The sequence below is a fragment of the Drosophila eugracilis genome, unplaced genomic scaffold (assembly GCF_018153835.1).
Source record: "Drosophila eugracilis isolate 14026-0451.02 unplaced genomic scaffold, ASM1815383v1 contig_2167, whole genome shotgun sequence".
Classification (NCBI taxonomy): Eukaryota; Metazoa; Arthropoda; class Insecta; order Diptera; family Drosophilidae; genus Drosophila; species Drosophila eugracilis.
Window position 1 is genome coordinate 1,969,593 of NW_024573052.1, and position 26,023 is coordinate 1,995,615.

Here is a 26,023-nt window from a genome sequence, read left to right on the forward strand (position 1 = left end):
TCGATATCTCAACTCTGAAACAAAAGTAATCGAGGCAGAGTTGACACATTGCTTGGGTAGTTCAAATTAACCCTCTGAACGGCAAACGATTTATAAATAATGGTATTAATTATTACCAAACCCTCAAATGTTTTGAATGAAACATATTTTGACTCCAAAGATTTTTATTTTGTTTCATAACAAAAATTAATACTACTGTATACACATAAGCGAACTTGTAAAAGCTTTGAACAGAGGAATCAAACTTTTGAATGTAAAATGGTGAGTCCCCGTAACCAATTGATCACTATGTGAGTTCGTATATGTATGTATTTCCCGGTAGATTAGTGAAGCAGGAATCTAAGTCCGTTGAAAGATGGTCGCGCCGTAATCCTCTCCGCTATCAATCGCTCTCCGTGGACCGTCATGCCGCAGCGAAGTTTTGGAGCATGTAAAAAGTTCAAATTTGCGACCTGCTCCCCACTTTGGAGTGGGAGCCAGCCGTATACCTGGGACTCCAACAGCGGAATCGACTTCGTCAGCTGACTCTGGCGCTCAAGCTGTTTCTCCGGCCAGGTGTGCCGAAGGTAGCGCAATGGATCCGGCGGTTGACGTTGTTCAAACTTGGCGTAGAACTTCCTGGTCAGTGGATTAACTGGAAATTAGGAGGGTATCATCATCATCGGGGGCTGTGAATGTCCTTTATTTCTGCACAAATATTGAATATGTGATCACTTGACTAAAAGTATTATTATTATATCCAAAATGTTGGCTTATATTTTGTATTCTAAAAACTTGTTCTTACTGTTTTAGAGAAACCCACAATTTAACCAAAAATGGCTACTATACCTTGGCTAACTGGAACAAAGGTTTCATAAAGTCGGATGTGTCGGTTGGATTTCTGGATCAATTCCTTTTCGAAGTCGTACGGCAGTGGTCGGGGATCCCCCTCGTGATGATCCTGTGCTTCGCCATCTTCTTCACCCTCATCGGTGGTTTCTGGTCCCGGTTTCATTGTGCACTTTTCACTTTCACCTTTTTCTCCTATTCCAGCTCCCCGGAGAATTTCTCTTTATGCGGAAAACCAAGGAACCTGTCTGCTACCCGTGGCGTGCTCGATTCGTTTGACTTGGCTGCGAATTGCGATGCAGCAAGGACAGCTGCCCGACAATTCGTTTGCCTGCCGCCTTTTGCCTGGCTGTCTTTCCGTTTTGGCAGCAACTTGTACTCATTAAAGTTTTCCCATTGTTGTCGGATGGCAGGCAATGTTACCAATACGGCACACGCATCCCCACGACGCACCCCACAACGCCCAAGAAGTTCCACCCCAGCGGGGGTCGGAGTAGGTCTCCAGGGAGTGTCGGTGGTGGTGTGACCCACAATCACAGTTTTGCCAACATCATAGGCGCCTGTCGGGTGAATTTCCCCCACCGTTGCTGCAGGGTGTCCACGATGTGTGCGATTGGGTCAGAAGAAAGCAAAAGGATAGTGATGAGATGTGGCTTGGGTACTTTAAAAGATTGGACTTTTCTGATGTCGACATTTTTAATTTTAGACCCAAAGACAAAGCTTGCATATTTCGTATATACCCACATTTCAAATTTCGTACGGATCGACAAATAGAAAGAAATTTACCAAAATCCTATTTAGTTCGGATTATAAAGAAATCTTACTTCCTTAAAGCTTCAAGAAAGCGGTCAAATTTCATCAGTACCAATTCAAAAGGTTTACAATACCTTTCGCACCACTGGTTCCGTCCGCCATAATATTGGCTCCATTTCATGTCGTTGTCGTAATTTGGTACAAGCCCAAAAACCGAATCCTTGAAGTAAACAGTAATTTCCGAAAATAAACCCATTCGAGCGATTGCCATTGCGTGTCCAAACAATCGCAGCCGCAATCCCCTGGAAGTGGAGGATGAGGTGGCCACCTCAAGCGGCACTTGTCTGCCGCAAGTCTTTCTATCCTTTTTGGCTTGTGCAACTAGCTCAATGTCGTCAATTTCAGCCTAATCGAATCTAATTGAATGCATAAATACGGAAATAAATCAATTTAATTACAATACAGCCAACAACAGTCATTGCAAATAGTTTACACGCACACTCAAACACACGATTCCTAAATACGATTATTATAGATATAAATACGTATAGGCCGTGGTAATATCTTCAGGGAACCACGAAAAATATGGGTGATTTAAGTGTATATTAATAAATTAATTGCCGGAACAAGTGGAGCCACTTGACGCTTGGCACGCTAAAAGGGTATTCGCATTTGGTCTTTAAACTTCAATTCATGGTTGGTTATCTAAAATTTTTCTAAGTCATCTGAGCTTTATGAAATCGCCTGTAAAAATTGAGAAAAATTTGGAATACAAGGACTATAGAGACTTGATATAAGGTTTACTTCTTATTGACCATGTCTTTTAATATTACATAGAACTTAGTGTATTTTCAGTAAAAAAAGTAAAACTTAAGAAATACTAAATATTATTTCCAGCTATAAAACTAAAATGCTTGTTAACATTCTAGGGAACTCTTTGAGAAAATAGTTCTCTTGCGAGTTTGAGGTACACCCATATATTGCGATTGGGAATGAAAGCTTTTTGAGAATTATCTTAGGGTTTACCAGCCACCAAAGCGAATACCCCTTTACTAACTAAATACATATCTACAGATCAGTCGTGTTTAGTTGTCGAGGTGGTTGTAAAACTACAGCGCTTCCGGATAGAAGTCCCTATATGCGAAACCCTCAATGTATTCCGGCCGGTGGCAGGCGAACAGATGGTGGGGCAGCTTCTTGTGGGCGTGCTTTTCCAACGCTTTCCGCGTCTTTTCCAGGAGCACAGCCTCGTCGAACTTGACCCGCTGTACTGTGGTTTTACGCAAGATGGTCTGCACGAACTGCGACCACACGGAGCCGGTCTCGTCTTGTCCCGATCCTGAGTCCTCTTCTGTTGGCTTCTCCTTTTGAATTCGGATTGGCTTCTTAGTTGCCAACTTCTGCTCCTGCTGATCCTTCTTTGCAGTCTCTTTAGCTTCGGTTTGAGCGTACACTGTAGACGCATCCACTTTTTGAAGTTGAGAATCTTCAGCGGTCTCTTTACTCTTGTCTTGTGGCATATCCTGCATAAGCGTTTGCAGCCGGTCCACTGTTTCCGCCATTCGTTTCCGAAAGTCAACAATTCGACGGGTGTAGCTGAAGAGGGCCCGCTCCTCCGCCAACTTTAGAGGCCTTAAACGCTCTTCCTGAGTTAGTTCTGCAGGTTCCAGCAATGGGTGAATGCGTACGCCAGCCTCCGCTGTGCCACTGAGGTAGATGCGGATGGCAAATTCCTGCATGGCCGTGGTATTTACCATGGCTATGGCATAAGAATTGCGTGCTTTAAGAATTATTTCTCTTATATTGGCTAATTGGGACGAGGAGGCATTGGCGACTCTTGGCTGAAGATCTTGGGGATGCTGCTCCTCCAACTGATCTTGTTTATCTAGGCTGTCCAACACCTCTGCCAAGTAAATACGCATCCGCTCACTGTCCGCCTGGAAAGTAAGCAAGCCTAATCCCTGGATCAGCCTGATGTTGGCGGCGTATTGCTGTTCCAGTTCGTACAACTGCCAAAGAGATCTCATACGTGACTCGTACTCCTTTTGGGCACCTGTGCCTAGCACGCTACTGAAATTAGTATTGTATAGTTGCAGACCTCTGATGAAGGCCACGTCCATGGTGTAGTTTCCCATAAAGGCGAGAACATAGTTGAGAGCCTCAGAGGCACTGCCGAAATTATCCCGCCGCTGGGTAAAGAATTCATCTAGATCGCTGACTGTTAACTGATTACGTGGCACCTCGCTTCTTTGAAGGCTCTCGTTGAGCTCCCGCTCCTCACGTATTCGCTCGAAGTTGCTCACCAGCACATCGCCGGCAGGCTGCTGAAACTCGTCGAACACCTCAATGTCTACGGCCATCGTAGTAGTTGAGCCGGACTGCTCGCGTCCTTGCTCTCTTCCAGATTCTTGTCGTTGTACATTATCCTGCTCCTTATAATAGTACTCGTAGTTTTCTGGGTGACACTGCGGTACCCATTGATCCTGAACCGCGACCTGACGTTCCCTGCTTCTCCCGAATATCGCACGTGGACTAAAACGCTGTAGATCTAGTGTGGCGTAGATGTCCTCCTTGTGCGCGTGGCAGCAGTGCAGGGCTGACATGTCCATGGGGTGGGCTTCTGTGTTAAAAATATAAGCACCCGCCATAACAACGCATACATCATCCTCGGTGGAGAGGAGCTCGCCTCCAGAGCCATCGTTGTGCAGGAAGTTGTCTTCGTCAAATAAGAGATACAAGTACTTACTCGTCTCCGCTAGGAAGAACGATTCCATTCGGTTCTCCTTCTCATGGGTAACAACATTTCGGATCTGGAAGAGTTAGCAGCAGAAAATTTACAATTTGAAAAAAAAATTAGAAAATTTTTTTTTGGGAACTTACTGTTGCATATCCGCACTTCGTTTTGGCGCTGAACTCTAGAGTCTCTAGCATATGTTCCCCGAGCTCCAGAAGGTACTCATTTCCCGTTGCTCGGTAGAGATACATGGCTGACTCGATCAGCTCAGGCCGTAGGGGATATACCTCCCGATTCGGTGAAGCCTCTCCTGCAGCAATGTTGTAGAACTCTGGTAGAAAGCCGTACTTCTTCCAGACTCCAATGTATCTTGAAATGGTGCGCAGTGCCGGCTCTGTATCCCCAATTATGCTAAGGATTCCAGGCCAAAAGGCCTCCAGAGACTGAAAGACGGGAAGGGTGACGTGGCCCTTGTTCATGCCCACCCACACATACCAGTCCTCCTTGCGCATATACTTATCTATGGCCGCGCGAGCCTCGTGAAACAGCTCCAATAGCTCAGGGCGATTAAGCAGTACAGATGCTTTAACCAGGTATTCAAACAGAGAATCAACTCCAGCTCCAATTCCTGAGTCCAGGGCGGTCCACCGTCCGCTTTGCACGTCGATGTGGTTCCCGAAAAGTCCAATCGGCGAACGATAACCCCAGAGTGCATGTACCGCCTGCATAGCAACCTCCTCGTAAATGCTGTTCCCGGTTAACCGGCTAAGGGTGCCAAATTCGATAAGAAAGGTCCCCACGCCGGCCGTGCAGGTAACGGATGTCTCCCCCTTGGGTACGCCGTAGCGTAAGTTCACTGTGCCATAAGGCATTCCCGTATTTGTGTCAAAAGCTGGAAGTAAACGCCGAGCGACATCTTCCGCCAGGCGGAGCAGTGGACCCTTACAGGGCCAACCCTCTTCCAACTCGATGCCCGCCCTCTTGGAGAGCAGATGCGCGGACAGCAGGCCGCCGACAATGCGGATGTTCGTCTCGAAGACGGATACATTAATGTCCCGATCGAAATTCATCTTCTCCTCGAGAAACCGGGTAACGCGCCGGAATTCCGTGAAGTTGCCCATGGTGGCCAGCGTATCCAAAGCGTCGATCAAGGTAAGGGAGTAGCTGCCCCAGGTGTCATGGCCGTCGCAGGTCAGGGGGCGCAGCTCATCATAATTGGAAGCGTGGCGCAAATAGCCCTCGTAGGCGTGTTGGAACATTCGGCGCACATCCTCCCTAAAAAGAATACATTGCCTGATATAGTATGCTGAAGAGATGAGGTAGCGATTGACCTACCTTAGCTCCAACTTTCTCGCCTTGGAGTACTGCTTCTGACAGTTGACACCGGTGGTCAGCAGAAGAAGCAACACGCAGATCAGGATACATGGATAGCCGGCGTTTGGGGTAATCTGCTGCTGCATTGTGAGACAATCAATCAATCAGGACCGCTAATTCAATTATAGGCATGGTCAGTGCCCCATAGCCAGCGTGGATGCGGGTATGTGGATGTCAAATGCGGCAACGTTGTCGCAAAATCACAACAATGCAAATTTGGCACGATAGCATCGTTTTCGAAATACTCTATTTGTTATACTTTACATTACTTGTTGCCTACTTTTTTATTTTAAATATTTTTTGCAAGCTCTAATAAGGCTGACTTTAAAATACCCTTATTTATGGTAAGAGAATTAAGTCTCAACAAAAATTTCAACAAGAAAATATTTATAATAATATTGGATAGGATACGTGTATCACGAAACCGTTAAATGAACGGCTATGCCTGAGATAGGGAGCAATCAGCTGTTGCTGCTGTTAAAAAACTATCGGCAGGGTGGTCAAATGTCTCCCAGATTACGATTACTATCAGCAAAAGAATGCAGTCGTTAAAATCGACTACAAATAAGTAAATTAAATACTCAAATATATTTGCAAAACAAAAAGCAAATTGGATAAAACTGTAAAAGACAAATTCGTGGTAAAATCTTTACCGATTATTCGTGGTTGCTTTGCGCGGCACGCGCGCCTTTTATGATTGTGTTTGCAGCGAGTTGGCAGCGCGGATCTATGTTTTTTTTTTTAACCATTCAAAAGTGTGTGTTCGTACGGGTAAAAAGTGTTTAAATTTAAATTGTCCTGCGAAACGGCTGCCCGCAATAAAAGGAACTGCTTCCAGCGGTAAGTAACTGTCTTTCGTATTTGTTTAAGACCGGAGATCCTCCGGATAAGCTTACCAAGTGATTCACATTCTTTGTTTCCCCTGCGATACAACGAATCATCATCCTGTCCATGGGCAGCGATGGTTTCGGTTTTGTTTCGCTCTTCCGGGAGGAAAACAGAAATGGGGTCAATCATTGCACTGTGGGTGCAATGCATCGTGGCATTAGTGCATTTTGTAACCCATTGCAACGCGATCTTTCAAAAGCGATTGCGTATGGTTAATTTTCCGTTGGACAAAAAGTAACAACATTGTGGAGCAAAACATGTGGGTTGACCTCTGGCCTCACATAAGCCCCAAAAGAACCATACTTATAACATTAAGACCAAGTCATGCATGTTTTCCCATCATGATTTCGTTTTTCCATCGAGTTATTTGTAAAAATACATACAATTGGAGGAAAATATTAAATTTTTGGAGCAGGGTTGTCGCCGTTCGCATGGCATCGATAGCAGAGCGCTGCAACAGCGGCGACAGCCCTGCGCGCATACGCAAGCCTATCGAAAAATTTTACCCCACGGTCGATAAAACACTTTCGTTGCTTTTTTCCACAGTCGTGTACAAAAAAAATAGGAAAAAAGCAAATAAAGCGAAAATACACGGAACAGAGTACGCTCAGTGGAGTGTTTCGTTTCCCGTGGAGTGCAGATTAATGTGCAACGGTACAGTGCAAATATGCCCAGTACGAAAAAGTGGCCAGCAAAAGCAATAACAAAATAGCAACAGCAACGCAACGTGTGTGTGTTGTAAGCAATCTGTACAGCGGAAAAGTGTTCTTGTGTTGGTGTGCTCGGGGGGTGGTGTGCGTTTTGCCCGTCCCGTGTCCATAAATTAGAATCGAATCGAATCGAAAACGACATTGAAGTCCGCTCCGACACTGCGATGTCCATCGACCAGGATCAGTAATCACCAGTAATCATCAGCAGCGGACCATTAAGTTTTCCATATCGAGACGAATCTGAATTGCAATCTATATCGGAGGAGGAATCACGCGCGCCCGCTGCTACCCCAATACGGAAAACTGCTGAAAAATGTTAGCTAAATGCTAAGTTATCTACAATTATTATGGTTTGTCACTGTGTGCGTGATTTGTGTGTGCCTGTGTGTACATATGTGTGTGCGTGCTACGGCAAAGGCAAAATCCGATCGAATTGCGATGCCAAATTGTCGCCCAATTAATTGATCTTTCAATTGGCAAAAGCGAAAACGGAAGCCTCCTCATATTCCCAGCTCCGTATGGTACTCAATACATCCGTGGATCGTTCCTCCGGTTTTGCCACTACCGCACATTGTACACATGTTGTATAACCCTTGTTTATCTTTGGACATTCCAATTCCGAAGTGGAGTACAGTGGAGTCTGCCCAAGGTGGACGCGAAGATAAGCCGCCGGGGAACAGGCATGAATATCACCTGTTAGACGGTCTTATCTGTAGAGCTTTACAGGCCATTTTGACTGACATATTCACATAAAAATTAGGACAGGGAAAAACCTGACAAGAAAGCACTAACCCGATAAAGATAACTTCTCAAAAGATTGATATTTATATATATCATTGAAAAGCCAATAACACATTTAGCTCCTTTAATATAGTCAGTTTTTCTCAATTTAGTTCTCTAGTTCAAAAATCTGTGAAATGCAACTTACACTACGTTTGACTTTGATCCTAAAACTGGATTGTAAGCCTTTGTTTATAAATTAAATTTCCAAGGAATGAATGTGATATTTTTTGTTTACAGCAAAATACAGCTTTTTTGTAAGTGAATATGTAATCAATAAACCTTCTTGGATTCCAATAGGAATATCTCGGCTGTAAACAAATATTAGGTAGTTTTAGGCTTTGTTGGCCGTTCAGCAGAACTACCTGCTTGGAATCTAAATTAATTGAAATAACATAATCGATAGACCCGAAACACCTTGGATGAGTCACTGATTAGCAGCTTTCACTGTACCATACACGCACTCAAACTCAATCCCAATCTTAAATTCTCACGCACACAGAGACCCACCAACCTCATCCACCCGGTGGACGTGAGCAAATGTTGACTTTATAACCATTCTTACAGAACCCGCAGTAGCAGCCGAATCACGATCACCAGCGAAGCGAGCGAGGAGCAGGAGGAAGGCGGCGGAGGAGGAGAAGCAGAAATAGGAACCACCGCATAGATTGGGTAAAGCGCACCACAATGGTGAGTACCAATCTGGTGGTGCCGGTGGTGCTGTGGGGACCCACTGCGCCTACGCACTGCATCTCGAGCGTATTCCTCTCGGACGACCAGTTCACCCTGGTCACTGGCTGTTACGATGGACAGATCTGCCTGTGGCAGGTGGAACCCACCACCCTGAAGATGTCGCCGCGGTGCCTGCTGGTTGGTCACTCGGCTCCAGTCTTGTGCTTGGTGCGCGCTTCTCTCCTGCCAGAGAACAACTTCCTTGTCAGCTCCTCCGAGAACGGTGAGATGTGCACCTGGGACCTTACGGACGGCAAGTGCATGGAGGCTGTAAAGCTGCCACAGGTGCACACCCAAATTCAGAGCTATCATACGGCCAACAGCGAAGATGTGCGCCTCTTCTGCATTGGATACTATGCCGAAATTATGGTCATGGATCCCTTCAGCCTAGAGGTAATCTACGTGCTTAGCTCCAAAGTCAAGCCGGATTGGATTTCCGCCATTCACGTACTGCGTCCCATGCGCCGTAAGGATGATGTAGTGCTGGCCATCACCACCACTGGAACAGTAAAAGTCTGGACTCTGACCGGTAATGAGAACAAGCACGCGGAACCGATCTACGAGAACGAGTCCAAGGAGATCCGCTGTCTAAATGCCATCACAATGAATTGTTGCGCCCAGAACCAGCGCACAGTGCTCCTAGTTTGTACCAAATATTGGCAGATTTACGATGCTGGAGACTTCACCGTGCTATGTTCCGTAATTGCTCCAGCGAGAGAACGTTGGCAGGGCGGTGATTTCATCACCTCGGACCGTGTAATGCTCTGGACGGATGAAGGCAAGGGCTACTTATACAAGCTGCCAGCCAACTGCATTCCGGATAACAAGGAGTTCCACTCGAAGAGTGTGGTTAGAGATGCTCCATATCTGTACTATGTCTTGCAGCATGCGGGAGACAAGGTTTTGTCGTGTCCACCAGCCATGAAGCTGCTTCAGAGTGCCGGTGGTCAGCACAATCTTTTGCGCGGCGACTCAGAGGGATACATCTCCGTATGGAATGTTCCGGAGGTGCCGCTAGACAATATTAGTATACTGCAAGCCAAGCAGATGCCGCCACGAGTCCTAAAACCACACGTGTGCACTTCCCTGGTTGAGGCGTGGTCCATAATGGATCCACCACCCGTGGGAATACTGGATCAGCTATCCCGCATTACGGAGTCGCCAGTGAAGCTCACCTCGAGTATCTATCTGCCGCAGCAGAGTCGCTTGGTGATCGGACGCGAGGACGGCAGCATAGTCATTGTGCCAGCCACACAGACAGTAATGATGCAGCTGCTGGTGGGTATCAAGCAAAACTTTAGCGATTGGCCTTCGCATCAGATCCTGTACGGTCATCGTGGCAGGGTCAACTGCTTGCTATGCCCTTCCATGATTCACTCGAGATACGAAAAATCTCATCTACTCTCTGGCGGAATTGATTTCGCCGTGTGTTTATGGGATCTGTACAGCGGCAGCTTGTTGCACCGGTTTTGTGTCCATGCCGGTGAGATCACTCAGCTGTTGGTTCCACCGGAGAGCTGTAGTCCAAGAATCCTAAAGTGCATATGTTCGGTGGCCTCGGATCATTCTGTTACACTGGTTTCCCTTCAGGAGCGCAAGTGTGTGACCTTGGCCAGCAGGCATCTGTTCCCTGTGGTCACCATAAAGTGGCGTCCACTGGACGATTTCCTTATCGTGGGCTGTTCTGATGGCAGTGTGTACGTTTGGCAAATGGAAACGGGTCACCTTGATCGAGTACTCCACGGAATGCTGGCGGAGGAAGTACTCTCGGCTTGTGACGAACAGGCCGATGATAGCGGTTCGGGAGGCGGTGGTGGTGGATCCAATGGGGCTTCTGCCAGCGAGATGGGCATGGCCAATCCAGCTGTTCACTTCTTCCGCGGATTGAAATCGCGCAATATGAACGCAATCCGTCATGCTACCCAGCGAGGGATAAACCAACTACAGCAGCTTCAGGGTCATAACCAAGGAAACTTCGATTTCCTGATGAAGCACCGCAGTAATCCGCTGGTTATTCAGGGACTCCGCACTAATCCCAAAGATGCAGAGAGTCACATCCTCTTCTTTGACATCGAAGGTCTAATATTCGAGTTGCACAGCGAGGAATACGCGCAGATGACACCAGCTACTTTGGAATCACTTGGTGTCCACCTGCAGAATCCCAAAGATGGTAAATCTATGCACCTGGATGCCAGCAAGAAGATCGGTGACTTTTTCAGCAAAGTCAAGAACAAGGCGGTGGATGTGGAGAAGATCTTAAAGGACAAGGACAAGCACGGACTAGTACAGAAGTTCAAGGAGAAAACTGAGATTGTAGAGAAGAAAGTGCAGGCTAAGGTGGAAAGTCTGCAAAAGGCAGTAGAGACGCACGAGGAGCAGCAGGACCTTAAAAGCAAAATCGCCTCCAAAATGGAAGTTACACACGTGATGGAGGTAGCCCAGCTTCTGCTTTCGCTGCTCCATTCTTGGGGCCTGGATCCGCATCTAGACAAGATGTGCGAGACGCGATTGGGTCTGCTCAGACCCATTGTGCCCATCTCCTATGGTGTGCTTTCCAAGGCTGGTTACATGTCTCTGCTGCTGCCTACTTGGCAAAACAACTATGCCATACCGCCAGGAATCCAGCTTCCCTCCAGCTCCAAAAAGCGTCCGCTGCCTGAGGAGCTGCAGCGCTTGGAGCACCTCACTGCCGTTTTTACATCACGTCTGCACTGGGAGCTGAGCACCACATTGACCACTAATCATATTCTCGCTCTGGTGGCCATGTCCAACACCCTGCTCTCGATGAGCGCGGCCTCCTTTTTGCCAGACAGCGAGAAGCACAAGAAGCTGCAGCGATTGGCCCAGCGCACGGACTCCACATTGAGCAACGAGGAGGAGCGCGAGGAGCTGATGGCCCACCACGTTTCCCAGATCAAGCACGCCTGGAGTCTGCTGGCCACCCACCATTGTTTTCTGCTGCCTGATAAAATTGAGGCACTGGAGCCAAAGAAATTCAAGCGCCCACAGGTGGAGATGATGGTTAAGCGCTGGCAACATCACTGCATAGAGATCAGGGAGGCAGCTCAGCAGATTCTTTTGGGTGAACTAACCCGGATGGGCAAGAAGGGCCGAAAGCAACTAGTCGAGAGCTGGGCGCAGTATCTTCCACTCTATACGCACACGGAGCCCATTGTGGGTGCCCAACAGCAGTTGGCTCTGATAAGTCAGCCGGCAGGCGGAGGATCTGGTTCCGGATCAGGAGGTAATGGAGGAGGTGGCGTCGGAAATTCCGGAAGTGGGGGAGTTGGAGGTGGAGGCGGATCAGGCGGCAACGTTTCAGGAGGAGATGCCCACCAAGATGAAGACTATGAGGAAGAGGAGGAGGAGATTATACGAAAACCATCCAGCTTGTCGGAGCTAAAACGCAAGCAAACCACAGCAGTTATACTTTTAGGTGTCATAGGAGCTGAGTTTGGTCAGGATATATCCCAGGAGTCACCGAATCACCGGGGAAGTATTAGCATGGCCACGGGAGCCAATCTAACTAGTGGAGTGGCCGGCGGAGAACGGAGGAAATCCAGTGTTGTTGAGGGTTTTGGCATAGCCAACAATCTAGCGCGTCTCACCTCGATGGCTTTGGCCCATCTGCTGTACGCTCCACCATCTCCAAAGTTACCACAATACACACCACTCCGCCGGGCAGCTATTGATCTGTTAGGTCGAGGATTCACCGTCTGGGAGCCATACTTGGATGTGTCTAAGGTACTCCTCGGTCTGCTGGAGATCTCGTGTGAAGGCAAGGCAGTGCCAAATCTTAACTACAAACTCCCATTGACCCCGCAAGCGGATGCCTGCCGGACAGCTCGGCACGCTCTGCGTCTTATAGCCACCGCTAGGCCGGCGGCTTTCATAACTACGATGGCCCGCGAGGTTGCCAGGTACAATACGATGCAGCAGAATGCCCAGTCCATAAACACGCCGCTCACCCAATCCGTGCTGCACAAGGCTAAAGGCGAGATACTGCAGTGCGTGGAAATGTTGATCGACAAGATGCAGTCGGAGATCGCCGGCCTTCTGGTGGAGGTGATGGACATAGCCCTTCATTGTGTGGACAGCAATGAGCTTAAGAGTCGTGGCCTGGCGGAGCTGTGTCCTGCCATCTGCAAGTTTAACCAGATCTCGCACTGCGCCCAAACGCGCCGCATCGCTGTAGGTGCGAACAGTGGCAACCTGGCCATTTACGAGTTACGGCAAAACAAGTGTCAGATGATTCCAGCCCACACGCACCCGATCACCTCGCTAGCCTTCTCACCGGACGGCAAGTACCTGGTCTCTTATTCCTGCGCGGAGAACCGGCTCTCATTCTGGCAGACCTCAACGGGTATGTTCGGATTGGGTCAGTCGCAGACCCGCTGCACGAAGGGCTACTCGACGGCTCCCATTCCGGATGTGTCGCGCCTGAATCCGATGCGACTGGCCAAACTGGTGTGGATCAACAATCGCACGGTGACTCTAATGCTAGCCGACGGCTCCGAGACGCGATTTAATGTCTAAGTGAGAAGGAGGAGGAGGCGGTAACAATACTACTGTTATGTTATTAGGCAATCAACGCGAGCTTCAAAAGCAGCGAGTTGGAGGATGAGTTAGAGGAGCGAGAGCAGGATCAGGAGCAGGAGTAGGATCAGTAGCAGGAGGAGCAGAAACGACAAAACAATAATTATTCAAAAATAGAAGCGGAAACGTCTGGCGTTTCGTTAAAAATAATTAAGGCAAAGAAAAACAAAGAAAAGCTAAGCAAAATTAAGTCAAACGAAAAACTAAGCAAAATTAATGCAAACAAAAATTCACAATTTCACATTTTGTTATTTATTTATATACTTACCCTATATATCTGTATCTTATCTGTATCTGTATCTGTATCTGTATCTGTATGTATTTTAATGTATTACACGATTTTAATATGCCCTTTATTCCCCCCTTTGCGACGTCCATTTTATTTTTAGGGCTAAGCTTTTACCCTTACACTTTAAACACGTGTTGTTTATGTTTATTGTTAATTTCCAATGCGGAAAAAACAAAAACTAAATCCAAATATTAACAAAGCAAACAACAATTAACCAGATGCAAGCAAACAACAACAACAATAACAACAACACGAGAAATAACAAAGGAAATGAAAATGAAAATGATATGAAAAAAAGGAAAAAAACAAAGAATGAAAAGCTGTTATTATTATTACACAACTATTATTATTACTATTGTATGCTACTATTATTATTATTGATATTTGTTATGCCTAATGTATTGTTATATATATATATACCTAAAATAAACCTAAAAAATGTATTGATGAAAGTTACGAAACGAAAACCAATCAAGGAGAAAAACAAACAAATATTAACTAACTAGAAAGCGAGGAGTTTTTTTTTTTTTAAAACGTTAAAATTAGTGTAATTCCTATGTATCTTCTTCGTTCGATGTAATGTTTCTGGCAAAGAGTGTGTAAAAAGTCTTTGTTGTTTTGTGAAAATTGTATAGGAAAATCTGTTTATGAAATATAAACCACAGTACACACACACACACAGACACATTATTTTGCGGCGTTAATATATGTATATGCATCGAGTGGATAAAGGTACCCCGGGTATCCGGGTACCCTGTGGAATGCCTACAGCAGTACGGGAAAACTATCCTAACAATATATATATTTATATACCCAACTGAATTTGCAATATGTGTTCGTTTACGTATGGGAATACAACAGAAGCAAACACACGTGTACTATGTGAGATAGTTAAATGAATTTGTGCTTAATTTCAAATACGAATTATATATACTATATATATATATATTTACAAGCATATATATATGTGAAGATACATGCATACTTATATACGAGATCCTTCAATCAAAGTATTACACAAACAAAACGAAATGAAGCAACTACAACAATTATGTACGGAGTATACAACAAATAAAGTCAACCAAACATGAGCAAATCCTTGAATTTCATTGATTATATTTTATTTTTTTTTAATGTGACTAAGTGTCTAAGTGATTCCACTTCTCCAATCTTACAGCCACACATTCTCATCTGACAAACTATGTGCTCTGCTCCTTGAATTTCAGCTTATTGCCCGCCCAGTGAGAATGCCCGTCGCAGAAGTCAGCAGACCCCGGGGCAGAAAGCCAGCAGCAGCTTCCGTTTCCGCCTCCACAGCCCGGAGGCAATCCGCACTCAGCGAGGAGGAGGACGAGACCAGTAATGTTCAGCCAATGGAACAGGACGATGAAAGCAATCGCGATGATTTCGAACTCGACGACGGCGAAGAGGAGGAGGAGCACATTGACGAAGAGGACGAGGATGAGGAGCCGGACAGTAACGAGACGAGCGATCCGGAGGAACAGGTAGAGCCTCCGGCCTTTAGCCTGGCCACCCTGGGACTTCAACGCGTGGGCAGCGCCCCGCCTCCCAAGCCCAAAGTCCAGAAAGCCCCAATATTGACCCTGAACGCCCGCGGAATGCCCGCTCGCATACGGAAAAAGAACCGCCTCTTCTATGACGAGAACATCATCAACGATGACAAGCCGCTGCGCATGAGTTTGGCACCTAAAAAAATGCCCGGCAGACCGCCGCTCTCCGCCGGAGGAGGCTCTGCCCAGAAGATCCCTCTCACGCCATCCAAGGTGCTAAAGAAGCGCAAGGGTGTGGTTTCTCGCTATATGCGTTCTAGTGAACAGGGATCCACCTCCAACTCCAGCAGCAGTCAGCCTCAGCAGGTGGGCAGGCATAAGAAGACGCCATCGAAGGCTCAGCAAGCGGTGGGTAAGCTGCCTTCAGCCAGCAAGCTTGCCTCTGGAGGACTTAAACCAGGTAGAGGAGCCCATTTGGTTGGTAAAGGTGCCGTTGCAGCGGCAGCAGCTGCAGCAGCCGCTGAGGAGGAAGCCAGCCAAGCAGAGGCTGCAGCACTAGCCAACAAGCGTCTGGGCCAGTCCATCGGTCTGAGACTGCGGAATCTCCTCAAGTTACCCAAAGCGCACAAGTGGGCAATAGCCGAATGGTTCTACTCTTACATCGATAAGCCACTGTTCGACTGCCGAGATGAATTCATGAACCATGTGAAAGAGCTGGCACCCAAGCTGGGCACCCGGAGCCTAAATCGCCACGAGTGGGTTAATATAAGGCGGAGGATGGGAAGACCTCGTCGATGCTCCGCAAACTTCTTCAGTGAGGAGCGCAAGGAATTGGAAAGGAAACGCCAACTGATGCGGACCCTGCAATCGCGTAAACCAGGCGAGTTTAAAGACTCTATGCTTCTGTCGGACATGCCGGAAAAGATACCAATGCCACTGCCGCTGGGTACCAAGGTCACCGCTAGATTGAGAACTCCCCAGGATGGGATCTTTGCCGGCACAGTAGCTGCATATGATTCCCTGAACGCCATGTACAGGGTGACATTCGAGCGACCCGGCTTGGGCACACATGCTATTCCAGACTACGAGATTGTCTCGGAGAACTTTCATGAGATGCTTCCGCTGCACAGCTTCACCAAGGATTTCCGTCCGAATTTGATGAGCATCTATCAAACGAATAACCTAGGCTTCACCACCAATCTGGGCTTCACTGCCAATCTCACCAACAACTATCTACAGAAGAAGGAGAAGGGAGCCAATGGAGGAGGAGGAGCCGTATCGAACTATTTCAAACCGCAGAAGCATTTGGCCACCAACAATGCAGCTGCACGGAATGCGCTGAGCATGAAGCTGAATAAAAGCGATCCCTTGCTGGGGCAGGATTCCGTGGGTGAAAGTCCCATACGGCAGCAGTTGGCCCGACATCATGCCTACTCCAGTACGTTGCTAGAGCATCTGGTCCACCTAGAGAAGCATATTGCGATAAAGACTGATCGTATCCAGCGGCTAAACAAAATGAACGCCACCGCTGAACTGGCCATGGGCGAGATGGTAAGCCACGACGAGAATGGCGAGCGCCATCGTCGTAAGCTTGCTGATAACTTTCAGCGACAGTATGCCTTCAATATCGTGTGCATCGAGCGCATCAATACCGAGCTCATGTTCGAGTTGACCAAGGTGCAGGAGATGGCCAACAGCTTGACGCACAATCGCAATGTCCAGGCCATGATGTCGCCGACATATCTGCGTGAGGAGTGCCGCGCCAAGGCCTCGAAAACGGTGGACGAAATCAATAAGGGACTGGTCAAGAATCCGCGGATGATAAAGTTGCTGAAAAACCTTACCACGCTGCTGATCGTGACCCAGAATCTCGGTGGCGATTTTGACGTGAGCGAGGTTAATAAGGTGCTAGAGGGCTGCCTTGAGGAAGTGCGCAGCAATCTCTTCAGCGGCGACAATAGCTCGGTGTTCCAGAAGAGCGTCCAGGTGCGACTGGAATACATTGCCATGGACATCAGCAGAAGCTTGGAGGAGCACAGTTTGAGTCGCATTGCAGATGGCAACGATGATGTGAAATCGATCAAGTCCGAAGAGCATATTGATGAGGAGGAGTTGAATGAGAATCAGGTGCATGACCACAAACAAGGGGAGTCCATGGAAGAAACCTCCAAGGCGAAAACAACAAAAAGCCCAAATCAAGCTGAGAAGGACCAAAAGGAAGTTGATAAGAAAGACCAAAACGACCAGCACATGGACACAGAGTTGGATGAGGAGGAGAAGCTGGACTCCGACGAGTCGGACAACGCCGATCATCTGAATCTGCAGCACCAGGACGAGGAGCACGACACAGAGGAGCAGCACCTAGACCCGGAAGAACCATCGCCTAATCCGGCTGCAACAGAGGACACGCAGATCACTATTGAGTCGATGAAGGAGTCCGACGAGGAGTTCCAATCGGCTGCTGAAACAGAAGAGGAGGACGATATGGTAGGTTTGGAGCCGCTGAAAATGGAGGGGGAGGAGGACGAGGAGTTCATGTACGAGAAGTAGCCACTAAGGATTAGCTGAGCTTCGCGTCAAATGCCTAATTTTTTATTTAGTTTCGTTTTGCAGATTATACGCACGTATAAGTGAAAAGTTTTTAAAAACAGGTTGCAATACGATAACGTAACAACACAACCCTCAAAGCTTTGGGATTCTGTAACGTTTTTTTTTATGTATAGCACCCACTTTGTAAGAAAGTGTATTTACGATTTCAAGGAAAGCCTTCAATAAAAAGAAGAGTAAACAAAAAATGTACATTTTCAAATTTGCGGATCTACTAAGAATTAAAAAACAAACTCAACGAGCTATGACATTTGATATTTGGACCATTATTGGCTTTGTTATCAGAAAAATAGTGTCGTTTTAGTTGACAAAGTCGGATTTAGCAAAATCACAATATATCTTGGGCATCTTTTGTGTGTTTCATTTTCTTGAATTTCTATTTTTATTTAACCTTTTTTGGATCAAAAAATAGGCTTAGAAGAAAACTATAAAATGGCGACAAAACCTATGCTTAATCCTCTTCATCGTCATCGTCATCCTCCTCTTCACTGGACTGATCCAGCCAAGCCACAAGCTTCGCCAAACTTTGGCGTAAGTGTGCATGTTCTTCCTCGTCCAATTGCCCGTACCAGGCCTGGATAGCATCCTCAGACACAAAGTCCTTGTCGTACAGGTAGTGCACAACCTGCGAGATCTTCTCCCGCACTAGAAGATTCTCCTCGTACACATCCTACGGGTAATAAGGATAGTTAAATGCTTTTTTGAGTAATTGAAATAGGAATACAACCTCCAGCGCCTTTAGGCAATCCATCATGGCATCCTCGCTTTTTATGTAATTGGATACCACAGGTCCCAGTTGTTTGAATGCGGCATTAATGGCCACCAATACGTTGTTGTTTGCCGGTTCTACGATGCTTTGCATGCCAAAAACAGCCTTCACAACGTTAAAGTTAACCTCCTTTAGGGACATGTTGTACGCATAGCGCGAGGAGTTAATTTCGAGGATAAGGAAATCGGGATTGGACTTCTCCCGGAAGCCGCGAGACAGCGAATCAATGACCTCGCCAAGGAAAACTATGATGTATAAATATTAAATAGTGATTGGGATGGATTTTCTATTGCACTTACTGTTCGTGTCATCAGGCAGCGGCGTCACAGCTCGTGAAGCATCCTCGTCATCCTCACTGAGGTCACTGCAGTCGCTGATATCGTCCAACGGCGCCAACAAGTCTCCCATTTTTGGTATGCTGAGTGGTTGCTGTGGCAAAAAATCCTCGCCTTCCGAGTCCTCAGGATCGCCTGTCGTAAGATCGCTGACAATGAATGCATGCGGACCAATTGACTCCAGTTCCACTGTAACCTCTTCCTCGCTACGCTGTGTTGTGGGCGTGCTGGTGATTAAAGTCTTGGCCAGTGTTGTCTTGGCAGGCAGTACACTCTTAGCTCCCAAAACGCACCCGGCGCTTACGTCGCAGTTCTCGTTGATAGTAGCTCCCGCACCCACCACACAGTGCTCCAGCCGACAGTTGTCCTTAACGGTTACGTTGTCCAACAGAAACACATTGGTCAGCCGACAGTTTTTTCCAATTTGACAGTTGGCGCCAATCACACTGTCGCATATCACTGATCCAGTGTCTACGTGACTTCCTGCCTGGATGACCACGTTCTGGTGCAGCGCCACCTTCGAGACCTGCGCCTCGTGACTTTTGTAGATATTGTCCTTGTGGAAGACATATTGCTGCTGCAGCTTATAAACGCCCATGTCCGGTACAAGGGGATAGGCCCACCGGTTGATTATGTCCCGGCTGACCAGCTGGTAGGCCGGCCAGTTGTTCACTTTGTGCGCGTACTGGGCGGCCGGCAACAAAGCCACATAGATCCTGCTGTCCAACAGCTCCTCGTTGATCAACAGGCCTCTCACAAAGTCATCCCGCGTTTGGAAATCAAAGTTGTCGCTAAACAGAGACAACATCGAAGGTGAGCCAATAGCAATCTGAGGATCAAGGAGGCTATGATGCAATGCCACACAGGAGTTGCCTAGGAACACATCCAGAGGTATCTGGTAGCGTGGCTCCTTTTGGTTCATCCTCAGCCGCTGATGGTAGTGCAGTCTATCGTTTCGGCGGTCCACAGCGATTAGGACCTCATTGCCGGTGCGCACATTGTTAGAGCACTCCTTGAACACCAGCGTGGCGGCAGTGCCTTTGTCAAACTTGGCCTGTCGCTTGTGCTGCTCCAGCATCGGGCGCAAGTCGGCATTCGTCACCGTATCGGCACCCAAGAGAATAAAGTTTCCGCGTATCAGCGCCTTAGCATCCAGATCCCTCATGGCATCGCCGAAGCACCGACATCCCTCGCCGCCGATCACATGTACGGTCATCTTAAAGGACCAGGACGCGTACGTGGCAATGCCGGCCCTGCAAGAACGCGAAAAACGTAAGTTAGCACCAAAATTGCATCATTTTAGCGACGACGGCTTACTTGATGTGATCACGGATGTCTTGCAGGTATAGGCTGGCGTACACGAAAACCTCCTCCACACCGCTGCGGTTAAGGGCGATGAGTGCGTAGTCCAGCATCTTCACGTTGACCAGCGGCAGCAGAGCCTGCAGAAGTATGAGTGCCGGTGAAGTTAACTGAAGAACGATTCTCGACAGGAATACCCACCGTGGAGCCCTCATCGGAGAGGGGTTTGAAGTTCCATACATTGTTGTCGGCTATCAGCACTGCCTGCACAATTTCCTTTTCAAATTGGGCCATTTTTAACTTTGGGGAGCAGTTTCCCCACACGGTTGTTGATTTTCAGCAATCAAGGTGACCGTATCGCAAATGGTAAGAAATCTCTTAGATTAGTTAGGTTTTCAACCATACCATATCCCTTCAGCGTGCTAGCCGAGTTTTCAACCACATTCGATTGGAAATCCCCCAGCCAAGTTCCAAACCACAATTTAATATTTTCTAAGCGTTTGGAATCTGGTCACATTTCGAAAAACAACAGCGGCCCGCAAGCAGTTTGCCCGGAGAATAAATCCAAATAAATAATGAGCCAGACCGTGAAATTAACTCGCACGCCAGTTTGTCTGTGAGATCCGTGTGTTCCGTCCACCCCGCCGTCACCGCAGCACCACAGCAGCAAAATACCTTTGACAATCATTGTCATCGCATTACCGATGAATAATTGCCCTTGCGAGTGTGTGTATGAGTGCGCGTGTATGTGTGTGCAATACACCCACCTACAGGGAGCTCAGCAACAACAATAAATCAAGCGAAAAAACAAACAAGCTGCGATTACCCACGATTCCGGCCACGATTACGCAGCCCAAGAGCGGGGTTACCCGCCCAGTCGCTCCAGTGGCTTGCCCTTGCCACCAGAAACAAGAAACTTGCAAAGACCCCAAGGAGAAGCGCAAGAAAACACCCAATTCCAATTGCAATTCCAATCCGACCCCATACGTATACCACTCGCTGGGCGTTCGCGCCAACTATAAATAGAAAACAGCGCAGCAAACAACTGTCCATATCCATATCTACATACTTATGTACATTTATCGACGCAGAAGACGAAACCATCAAGTATTATTCTTCATTCCGAGACGAGATTAGGGGCTAGAATTATCTAGCGAGCAGGGGAAGAGACGATTCAGTGGAGCATCAGGAGACAAGCACCGGGAAAATGAACACGGTGGGTGATAATGATGTGTCCAATGGAACCGCTCCCGTGGCCACAAAGACAACCAAGGATATTGTCAAGGAGCGATTCAAGGAGGACGAAACCATAGAATACGTAAGTAATCAATAGTTCAATCGAAATGGATAGATAGTAGCCATTGAAAATAAGAGTATTAAAAACATGGCTATAGCAAACAGAAGCTAAGCTTTAAATATGATCCAAGAGCAATTAAAAACTGAAATATGGATACAAGCCGATACTATATATACATAGTGACGAATTAAAACAAGAAAAATAATGAGATGATTAATATAATAAATTATTATAAAAAAAACTTTGTTACTGGTAATTCCATCGATATGAATTCTTTTCTAGTTCATTTTTGCCAAAGCAATAATCTCGCCTTTCTAAATGAAACATTCTTGAGATATTATTATAATTTTTGAACCAGAGCTGGTTATTCTTAACATTCATGTATTTATAATTCCTTGATTTTCCGTCCTTCCGATATTTAGACTATGACTAATGACGAGAGCACTTCTAAAATATTGTTTCTTGTTTCGTTGATAACAAACAAGCCAAGCCTACGATTATATGTTTGTTGCTGATAACAAGATATACATAAGTACACGCTTGTACTTGCCCATCATGAGTGGTCAACTTAATGCTGGTATTAACCAATCCCTTCTTTGCAGATATTCGAGGCTTATCAAATCAAAGGTCCAGAGTACACAAATCGCCTTCTGGCACTAGTTTCCTCGCAATCGGGCGGAACATTCGCCATCATCGCCTTCTCCTACCTGCGGACTCCGCTGACCTCCGCGAACGAGCTGATCATCAACAAGGTGTTTGCCATCGACCATAATTTCCAGTTGCGGCAGGGTGAGACGAACTAGGATCTTGTTTCAATATACACTGATAGCTCCATCAGCTAATTAAATTTGATCTTCATTTCAAACTGCTGTTGCTAGCAATTTTAAGTAGCTGACAAATATTTACTTGATAACGTAGAATTAAAAAGTAACTATTTGTAGAGCAGGAACGTAATCGATAATAGTTCGTTCCTAATTATAGGTAAATAAGGGAATAGCGTTGAATTTACATTAAATATATATTTGTTGTTAGCTAATATAACTGATAATAATGAAAAGCTAGAAGGAATTTCCAAAACAAGACAGTAGTTACAGGAAGTAAGCAACGCTTAGACTAGACGTAATATTTATATGTTTGCTTGGTTATATTGCAGATAGCAAGAGTTCAATCACCACACAGCAGTTCGACTTGTCCACAGCTGAAGATGGCCCTATCAAGTACTACTACTACGCTACGGAGGGCGACCACTATGAAGAGTTTGTGGCCAAGGTGATTTCGTTTAAGAGCACCATGGCTCAGTACGATCCAGAAACGGTGCTCAACTTCAGGTGGCTAAACGACTATCGGCAAATCGGGGAAGTGAAGCAGGAGCTGAAAAAGCGGGAGAGCGAGTACATAATCTACAAGGACATTATGTGAGTTGTAAGATCATCATGCATGCCATAATATCCACTAATTAAGATTTTTTTTAGCATCTACTGCGCCACTTGGAATGTAAACAATAAGACCTGCAGCGACAGCAGTAATCCGTTACGATCCTGGCTTGCATGCAGTGAACAACCGCCGGATATCTATGCTATTGGGTTGCAGGAGCTGGATACTCCCACAAAGGCTATGTTGAACTCGACCCAGGTGCAGGCCATCGAGAAGCATTGGAAGTGAGTGATTGACAAAGGTTATACTATTGATTTTCTTAATTGAAAGTGGCCTTTCCCTTAACAGCGATAAAATGATGGACAGCGTCCACCCGGACGTGGAGTACGAGATCCTGATGTCCCACCGACTGGTAGCCACCATGCTGACGGTTATCGTTCGCAAGGAGTTGCGCCAGCACATCATCCGCTGCCGTCCCAAGTCGGTGGCCCGCGGAATTTTCAATACGCTGGGCAACAAGGGTGGCGTAGCCATAAGCCTGCAACTTAACGAGGGTAATCTCTGCTTCGTCAATTCTCATCTGGCCGCTCATATGGGTTACGTGGAGGAGCGGAATCAGGACTACAACGCCATCGTGGAGGGCATACGCTTCGATGACGGACGAACCATCAGCGATCATGAGTGAGTTATCATTTAAATATCAAATAAATGTCAAGCATGTACAAGTTTTATATTACCAAGCTTTAAATCGTTAAATGGCTAAACTAACTTGATACGCTGTCTCTTTCTCTTTCCAGTCACATTTTCTGGCTGGGAGATTTGAATTATCGCATTCAGGAGCCGCCCGGCCAACAGAGACCCGGACCGATTAGCGATGCCCAGACCTACGAGCTGCTCCTGCAGTACGATCAGTTACGACAGGAGATGCGACGCGGCAAATGCTTCGAGGGCTACACCGAGGGTGAAATCAAGTTCCGGCCGACTTACAAGTACGATCCGGGTACGGACAACTACGACAGCAGCGAGAAGCAACGGGCGCCGGCCTACTGTGACCGAGTGCTCTGGAAGGGAACGCGCATCGAGCAGCTGGCCTACAACAGCATTATGGAGATACGCCAGAGCGATCACAAGCCAGTGTACGCCGTGTTTCGGGTAAAGATCAAGACACGCGACGAAGTGAAATACAAGCGGGTCCAAGAAGAGGTGCTGAAGGCGGTAGACAAGCGGGAGAACGATAACCAGCCACAGATTAATGTGGAGAAGACAGTCATTGATTTCGGCACGGTACGGTTCAACGAGCCGAGCACTCGTGACTTCAATGTCTACAACAACTGTCCGCTACCCGTAGACTTTAGTTTCAAAGAGAAGGACATTCACGCCATCTGCGAGCCTTGGCTGCATGTCGATCCTCGACAAGACTCGTTGCTAATCGACTCTGCACGCAGCATACGGCTTAGGATGCACGCCAATGTGCGCACCATTGCCGGTTTGCTACGAAAGATACGCGTTAGCGACAACTTTGATATCCTCATCCTGCATGTGGAAAACGGTAGGGACATTTTCATCACTGTAACAGGCGACTACCAGCCCAGTTGTTTTGGTCTCTCCATGGAGACGATGTGTCGTACTGACCGGCCCTTGAGCGAGTACTCCCAGGACCAGATCAAGCAACTAGTAAGTAATAAAATAAATACATTTTGGGTATTGTGATGATATTGACTCGATTTCTTTTGCAGATGAACGACGAATCACCAGAATATCGCGTGACCATGCCACGGGAATTCTTCCTGCTTATCGACTACCTTTATAGACAGGGTTCCAAGCAAGTGGGCGCTTTCCCGTCCTACGACTCGCGTCTTTCCCTCGGTGCACAGTTCAACTCGGTACGTGACTGGTTGGACACCTGGTCGGATGAACCGTTCCGTAAGTGGGCTCTATGAGATTGTCTCCCATGCAAGCTCTTATTATTTTCGTATGACCTGTAGCTGCTAATGCGGAGACTGCTGCACAGGCGCTACTGCTGTTGCTGGATTTGCCGGAGCAGGCGCTGCTCGAGCCGGTGGTCGAAAATCTGCTGGAGTGCAACAACAAGTCGCAGGCCATGGACTACATCTCGCTATTGAGTCCCCCGAAACGTAATGTTTTCATGCACCTGTGTATGTTCCTGCGCGCGGGCATCGAGAGTCAGTACTACGATCTACATAAAGTCGGTGAGTAGAAACAATCTGCAGGCTTTGTATTATCTATTTAATGTCATTTCACATCCCAATAGCATCCACCTTCGGTCGCATACTTTTGCGAAGCACTGAGCGCGCCGCCTGGATGGACTACCACAGCCGCTGCATTCAGTTCATGCGGCTTTTCATTGACTCCGACGTAGAGACAATAGGCAACGGCAATGAAAGCGCAGGAACTGGCTCCGGATCCGGGGCCAGGACCGGACTGCAGACATAATCAACGGCTCGCAGCCCCGGAACCAAGTGATGGTTGTTGTACTCTGTTGATATTTAACTGTACGCATAGTGTTAGGCTATTTATTTTACTTGTTGGTTCTTTGTTGGCACTTAGCATTTATATTTTCTCTGTTTTACCTGTTAATTGTTTGTGCCCGCCTTCTGTTCATTCCAACTCGGCTGCCCGCCTTACATCCCGGAAACACCTGGTTCTTGTTATATTGCATTCATCACAAAACACGGAGATAAAACTATATAACATCTATATGTCTTAGGATTCTGCATATGGACGATGGTGCAGAGGCTCGTAGAGCAGGAGCCCAACGTTAAAATAAATTGATTGTGTAAATAAGTTATACGAAATGTGCTGCACACCCGTTAAATCAATGTTTAGTTGAGCACGATTGCTTATTAGTTTAGATTAATGAAGAATTCCGTAGGGAATCGCGTGACGCCCTTAACTCCCGGTTTCAGTTGCAACTGAAAATAAATAACACCGTTACATTCAGTATCAAAATATTGACTTCAAAAATATTTTTTCCAAGAATTCTTTTTCAGAGACTACGGTATTGTTTGGAAAAAAATGTTTTAAATAGCTTTCATATACATATGAAATATAAACTAATTTGGTAACCTATCTTGACCTTAATAATGTCCACATTTAAAACATTCTCGAAATATTTGAAAAGTC

At 46.7% G+C, this 26,023-nt stretch overlaps 6 protein-coding genes across 7 annotated transcripts; 3 read left to right on the forward strand and 3 right to left on the reverse strand.

Moving 5' to 3' along the window:
• Window positions 1-7: 7 nt before the first annotated feature.
• LOC108104411 lies at window positions 8-1,221 on the reverse strand. Of its 2 annotated transcripts, none has more exons than XM_017210460.1 (2): window positions 829-1,221; window positions 8-634 (listed from the first exon to the last, which is right to left on the reverse strand). In XM_017210460.1, exons 1-2 carry the CDS (start codon window positions 992-994, stop codon window positions 324-326), a joined length of 477 nt encoding a protein of 158 aa, XP_017065949.1. In that variant the 5' UTR covers window positions 995-1,221; the 3' UTR covers window positions 8-323. The 2 variants fall into 2 exon arrangements, with proteins under 2 accessions (XP_017065949.1, XP_017065950.1); XM_017210461.1 differs by having other exon boundaries at window positions 558-687.
• Window positions 1,222-2,014: 793 nt separating this feature from the next.
• Window positions 2,015-6,137, reverse strand: LOC108104406 (ER degradation-enhancing alpha-mannosidase-like protein 2). The gene is made up of 3 exons (XM_017210453.1): window positions 5,651-6,137; window positions 4,462-5,590; window positions 2,015-4,391 (listed from the first exon to the last, which is right to left on the reverse strand). The coding sequence occupies exons 1-3, from the start codon at window positions 5,773-5,775 to the stop codon at window positions 2,691-2,693; spliced, it is 2,955 nt and encodes a 984-aa protein (XP_017065942.1). The 5' UTR covers window positions 5,776-6,137; the 3' UTR covers window positions 2,015-2,690.
• Window positions 6,138-6,415: 278 nt separating this feature from the next.
• On the forward strand, window positions 6,416-17,990 carry LOC108104365. Its single transcript, XM_041818470.1, has 2 exons — window positions 6,416-6,529; window positions 14,911-17,990. The coding sequence occupies exon 2, from the start codon at window positions 14,932-14,934 to the stop codon at window positions 17,743-17,745; it is 2,814 nt and encodes a 937-aa protein (XP_041674404.1). The 5' UTR covers window positions 6,416-6,529; window positions 14,911-14,931; the 3' UTR covers window positions 17,746-17,990.
• Window positions 7,066-13,917, forward strand: LOC108104403 (WD repeat-containing protein 7). The gene is made up of 2 exons (XM_017210449.1): window positions 7,066-7,602; window positions 8,635-13,917. Exon 2 carries the CDS (start codon window positions 8,755-8,757, stop codon window positions 13,333-13,335), a length of 4,581 nt encoding a protein of 1,526 aa, XP_017065938.1. The 5' UTR covers window positions 7,066-7,602; window positions 8,635-8,754; the 3' UTR covers window positions 13,336-13,917.
• Window positions 17,991-18,159: 169 nt separating the features above from the next.
• On the reverse strand, window positions 18,160-20,583 carry LOC108104405 (translation initiation factor eIF-2B subunit epsilon). The gene is made up of 5 exons (XM_017210452.2): window positions 20,410-20,583; window positions 20,224-20,348; window positions 18,871-20,159; window positions 18,530-18,816; window positions 18,160-18,472 (listed from the first exon to the last, which is right to left on the reverse strand). Exons 1-5 carry the CDS (start codon window positions 20,500-20,502, stop codon window positions 18,254-18,256), a joined length of 2,013 nt encoding a protein of 670 aa, XP_017065941.1. The 5' UTR covers window positions 20,503-20,583; the 3' UTR covers window positions 18,160-18,253.
• A 113-nt stretch (window positions 20,584-20,696) lies between these two features.
• On the forward strand, window positions 20,697-25,849 carry LOC108104404 (type II inositol 1,4,5-trisphosphate 5-phosphatase). The gene is made up of 9 exons (XM_017210450.1): window positions 20,697-21,526; window positions 22,108-22,294; window positions 22,659-22,920; window positions 22,978-23,163; window positions 23,228-23,560; window positions 23,677-24,553; window positions 24,616-24,802; window positions 24,865-25,089; window positions 25,152-25,849. Exons 1-9 carry the CDS (start codon window positions 21,416-21,418, stop codon window positions 25,331-25,333), a joined length of 2,550 nt encoding a protein of 849 aa, XP_017065939.1. The 5' UTR covers window positions 20,697-21,415; the 3' UTR covers window positions 25,334-25,849.
• Window positions 25,850-26,023: the final 174 nt, after the last annotated feature.

Excerpts from the sequence above, each read along its gene's own strand:
- LOC108104411 (XM_017210460.1), bottom strand. The coding sequence starts at position 994 with ATGAAACCGGGACCAGAAACCACCGATGAGGGTGAAGAAGATGGCGAA. Across the intron at positions 635-828 it reads CTTTGTTCCAGTTAGCCAAG|TTAATCCACTGACCAGGAAG; the intron begins GTATAGTAGCCA and ends CCTAATTTCCAG.
- LOC108104406 (XM_017210453.1), bottom strand. The coding sequence starts at position 5,775 with ATGCAGCAGCAGATTACCCCAAACGCCGGCTATCCATGTATCCTGATC. Across the intron at positions 5,591-5,650 it reads GCGAGAAAGTTGGAGCTAAG|GGAGGATGTGCGCCGAATGT; the intron begins GTAGGTCAATCG and ends TATTCTTTTTAG. Across the intron at positions 4,392-4,461 it reads CGAAGTGCGGATATGCAACA|ATCCGAAATGTTGTTACCCA; the intron begins GTAAGTTCCCAA and ends TAACTCTTCCAG.
- LOC108104403 (XM_017210449.1), top strand. The coding sequence starts at position 8,755 with ATGGTGAGTACCAATCTGGTGGTGCCGGTGGTGCTGTGGGGACCCACT.
- LOC108104365 (XM_041818470.1), top strand. The coding sequence starts at position 14,932 with ATGCCCGTCGCAGAAGTCAGCAGACCCCGGGGCAGAAAGCCAGCAGCA.
- LOC108104405 (XM_017210452.2), bottom strand. The coding sequence starts at position 20,502 with ATGGCCCAATTTGAAAAGGAAATTGTGCAGGCAGTGCTGATAGCCGAC. Across the intron at positions 20,349-20,409 it reads TCTCCGATGAGGGCTCCACG|GCTCTGCTGCCGCTGGTCAA; the intron begins GTGGGTATTCCT and ends ATACTTCTGCAG. Across the intron at positions 20,160-20,223 it reads GACATCCGTGATCACATCAA|GGCCGGCATTGCCACGTACG; the intron begins GTAAGCCGTCGT and ends GCGTTCTTGCAG.
- LOC108104404 (XM_017210450.1), top strand. The coding sequence starts at position 21,416 with ATGAACACGGTGGGTGATAATGATGTGTCCAATGGAACCGCTCCCGTG. Across the intron at positions 21,527-22,107 it reads AGGACGAAACCATAGAATAC|ATATTCGAGGCTTATCAAAT; the intron begins GTAAGTAATCAA and ends CCTTCTTTGCAG. Across the intron at positions 23,164-23,227 it reads GCCATCGAGAAGCATTGGAA|CGATAAAATGATGGACAGCG; the intron begins GTGAGTGATTGA and ends TTCCCTTAACAG.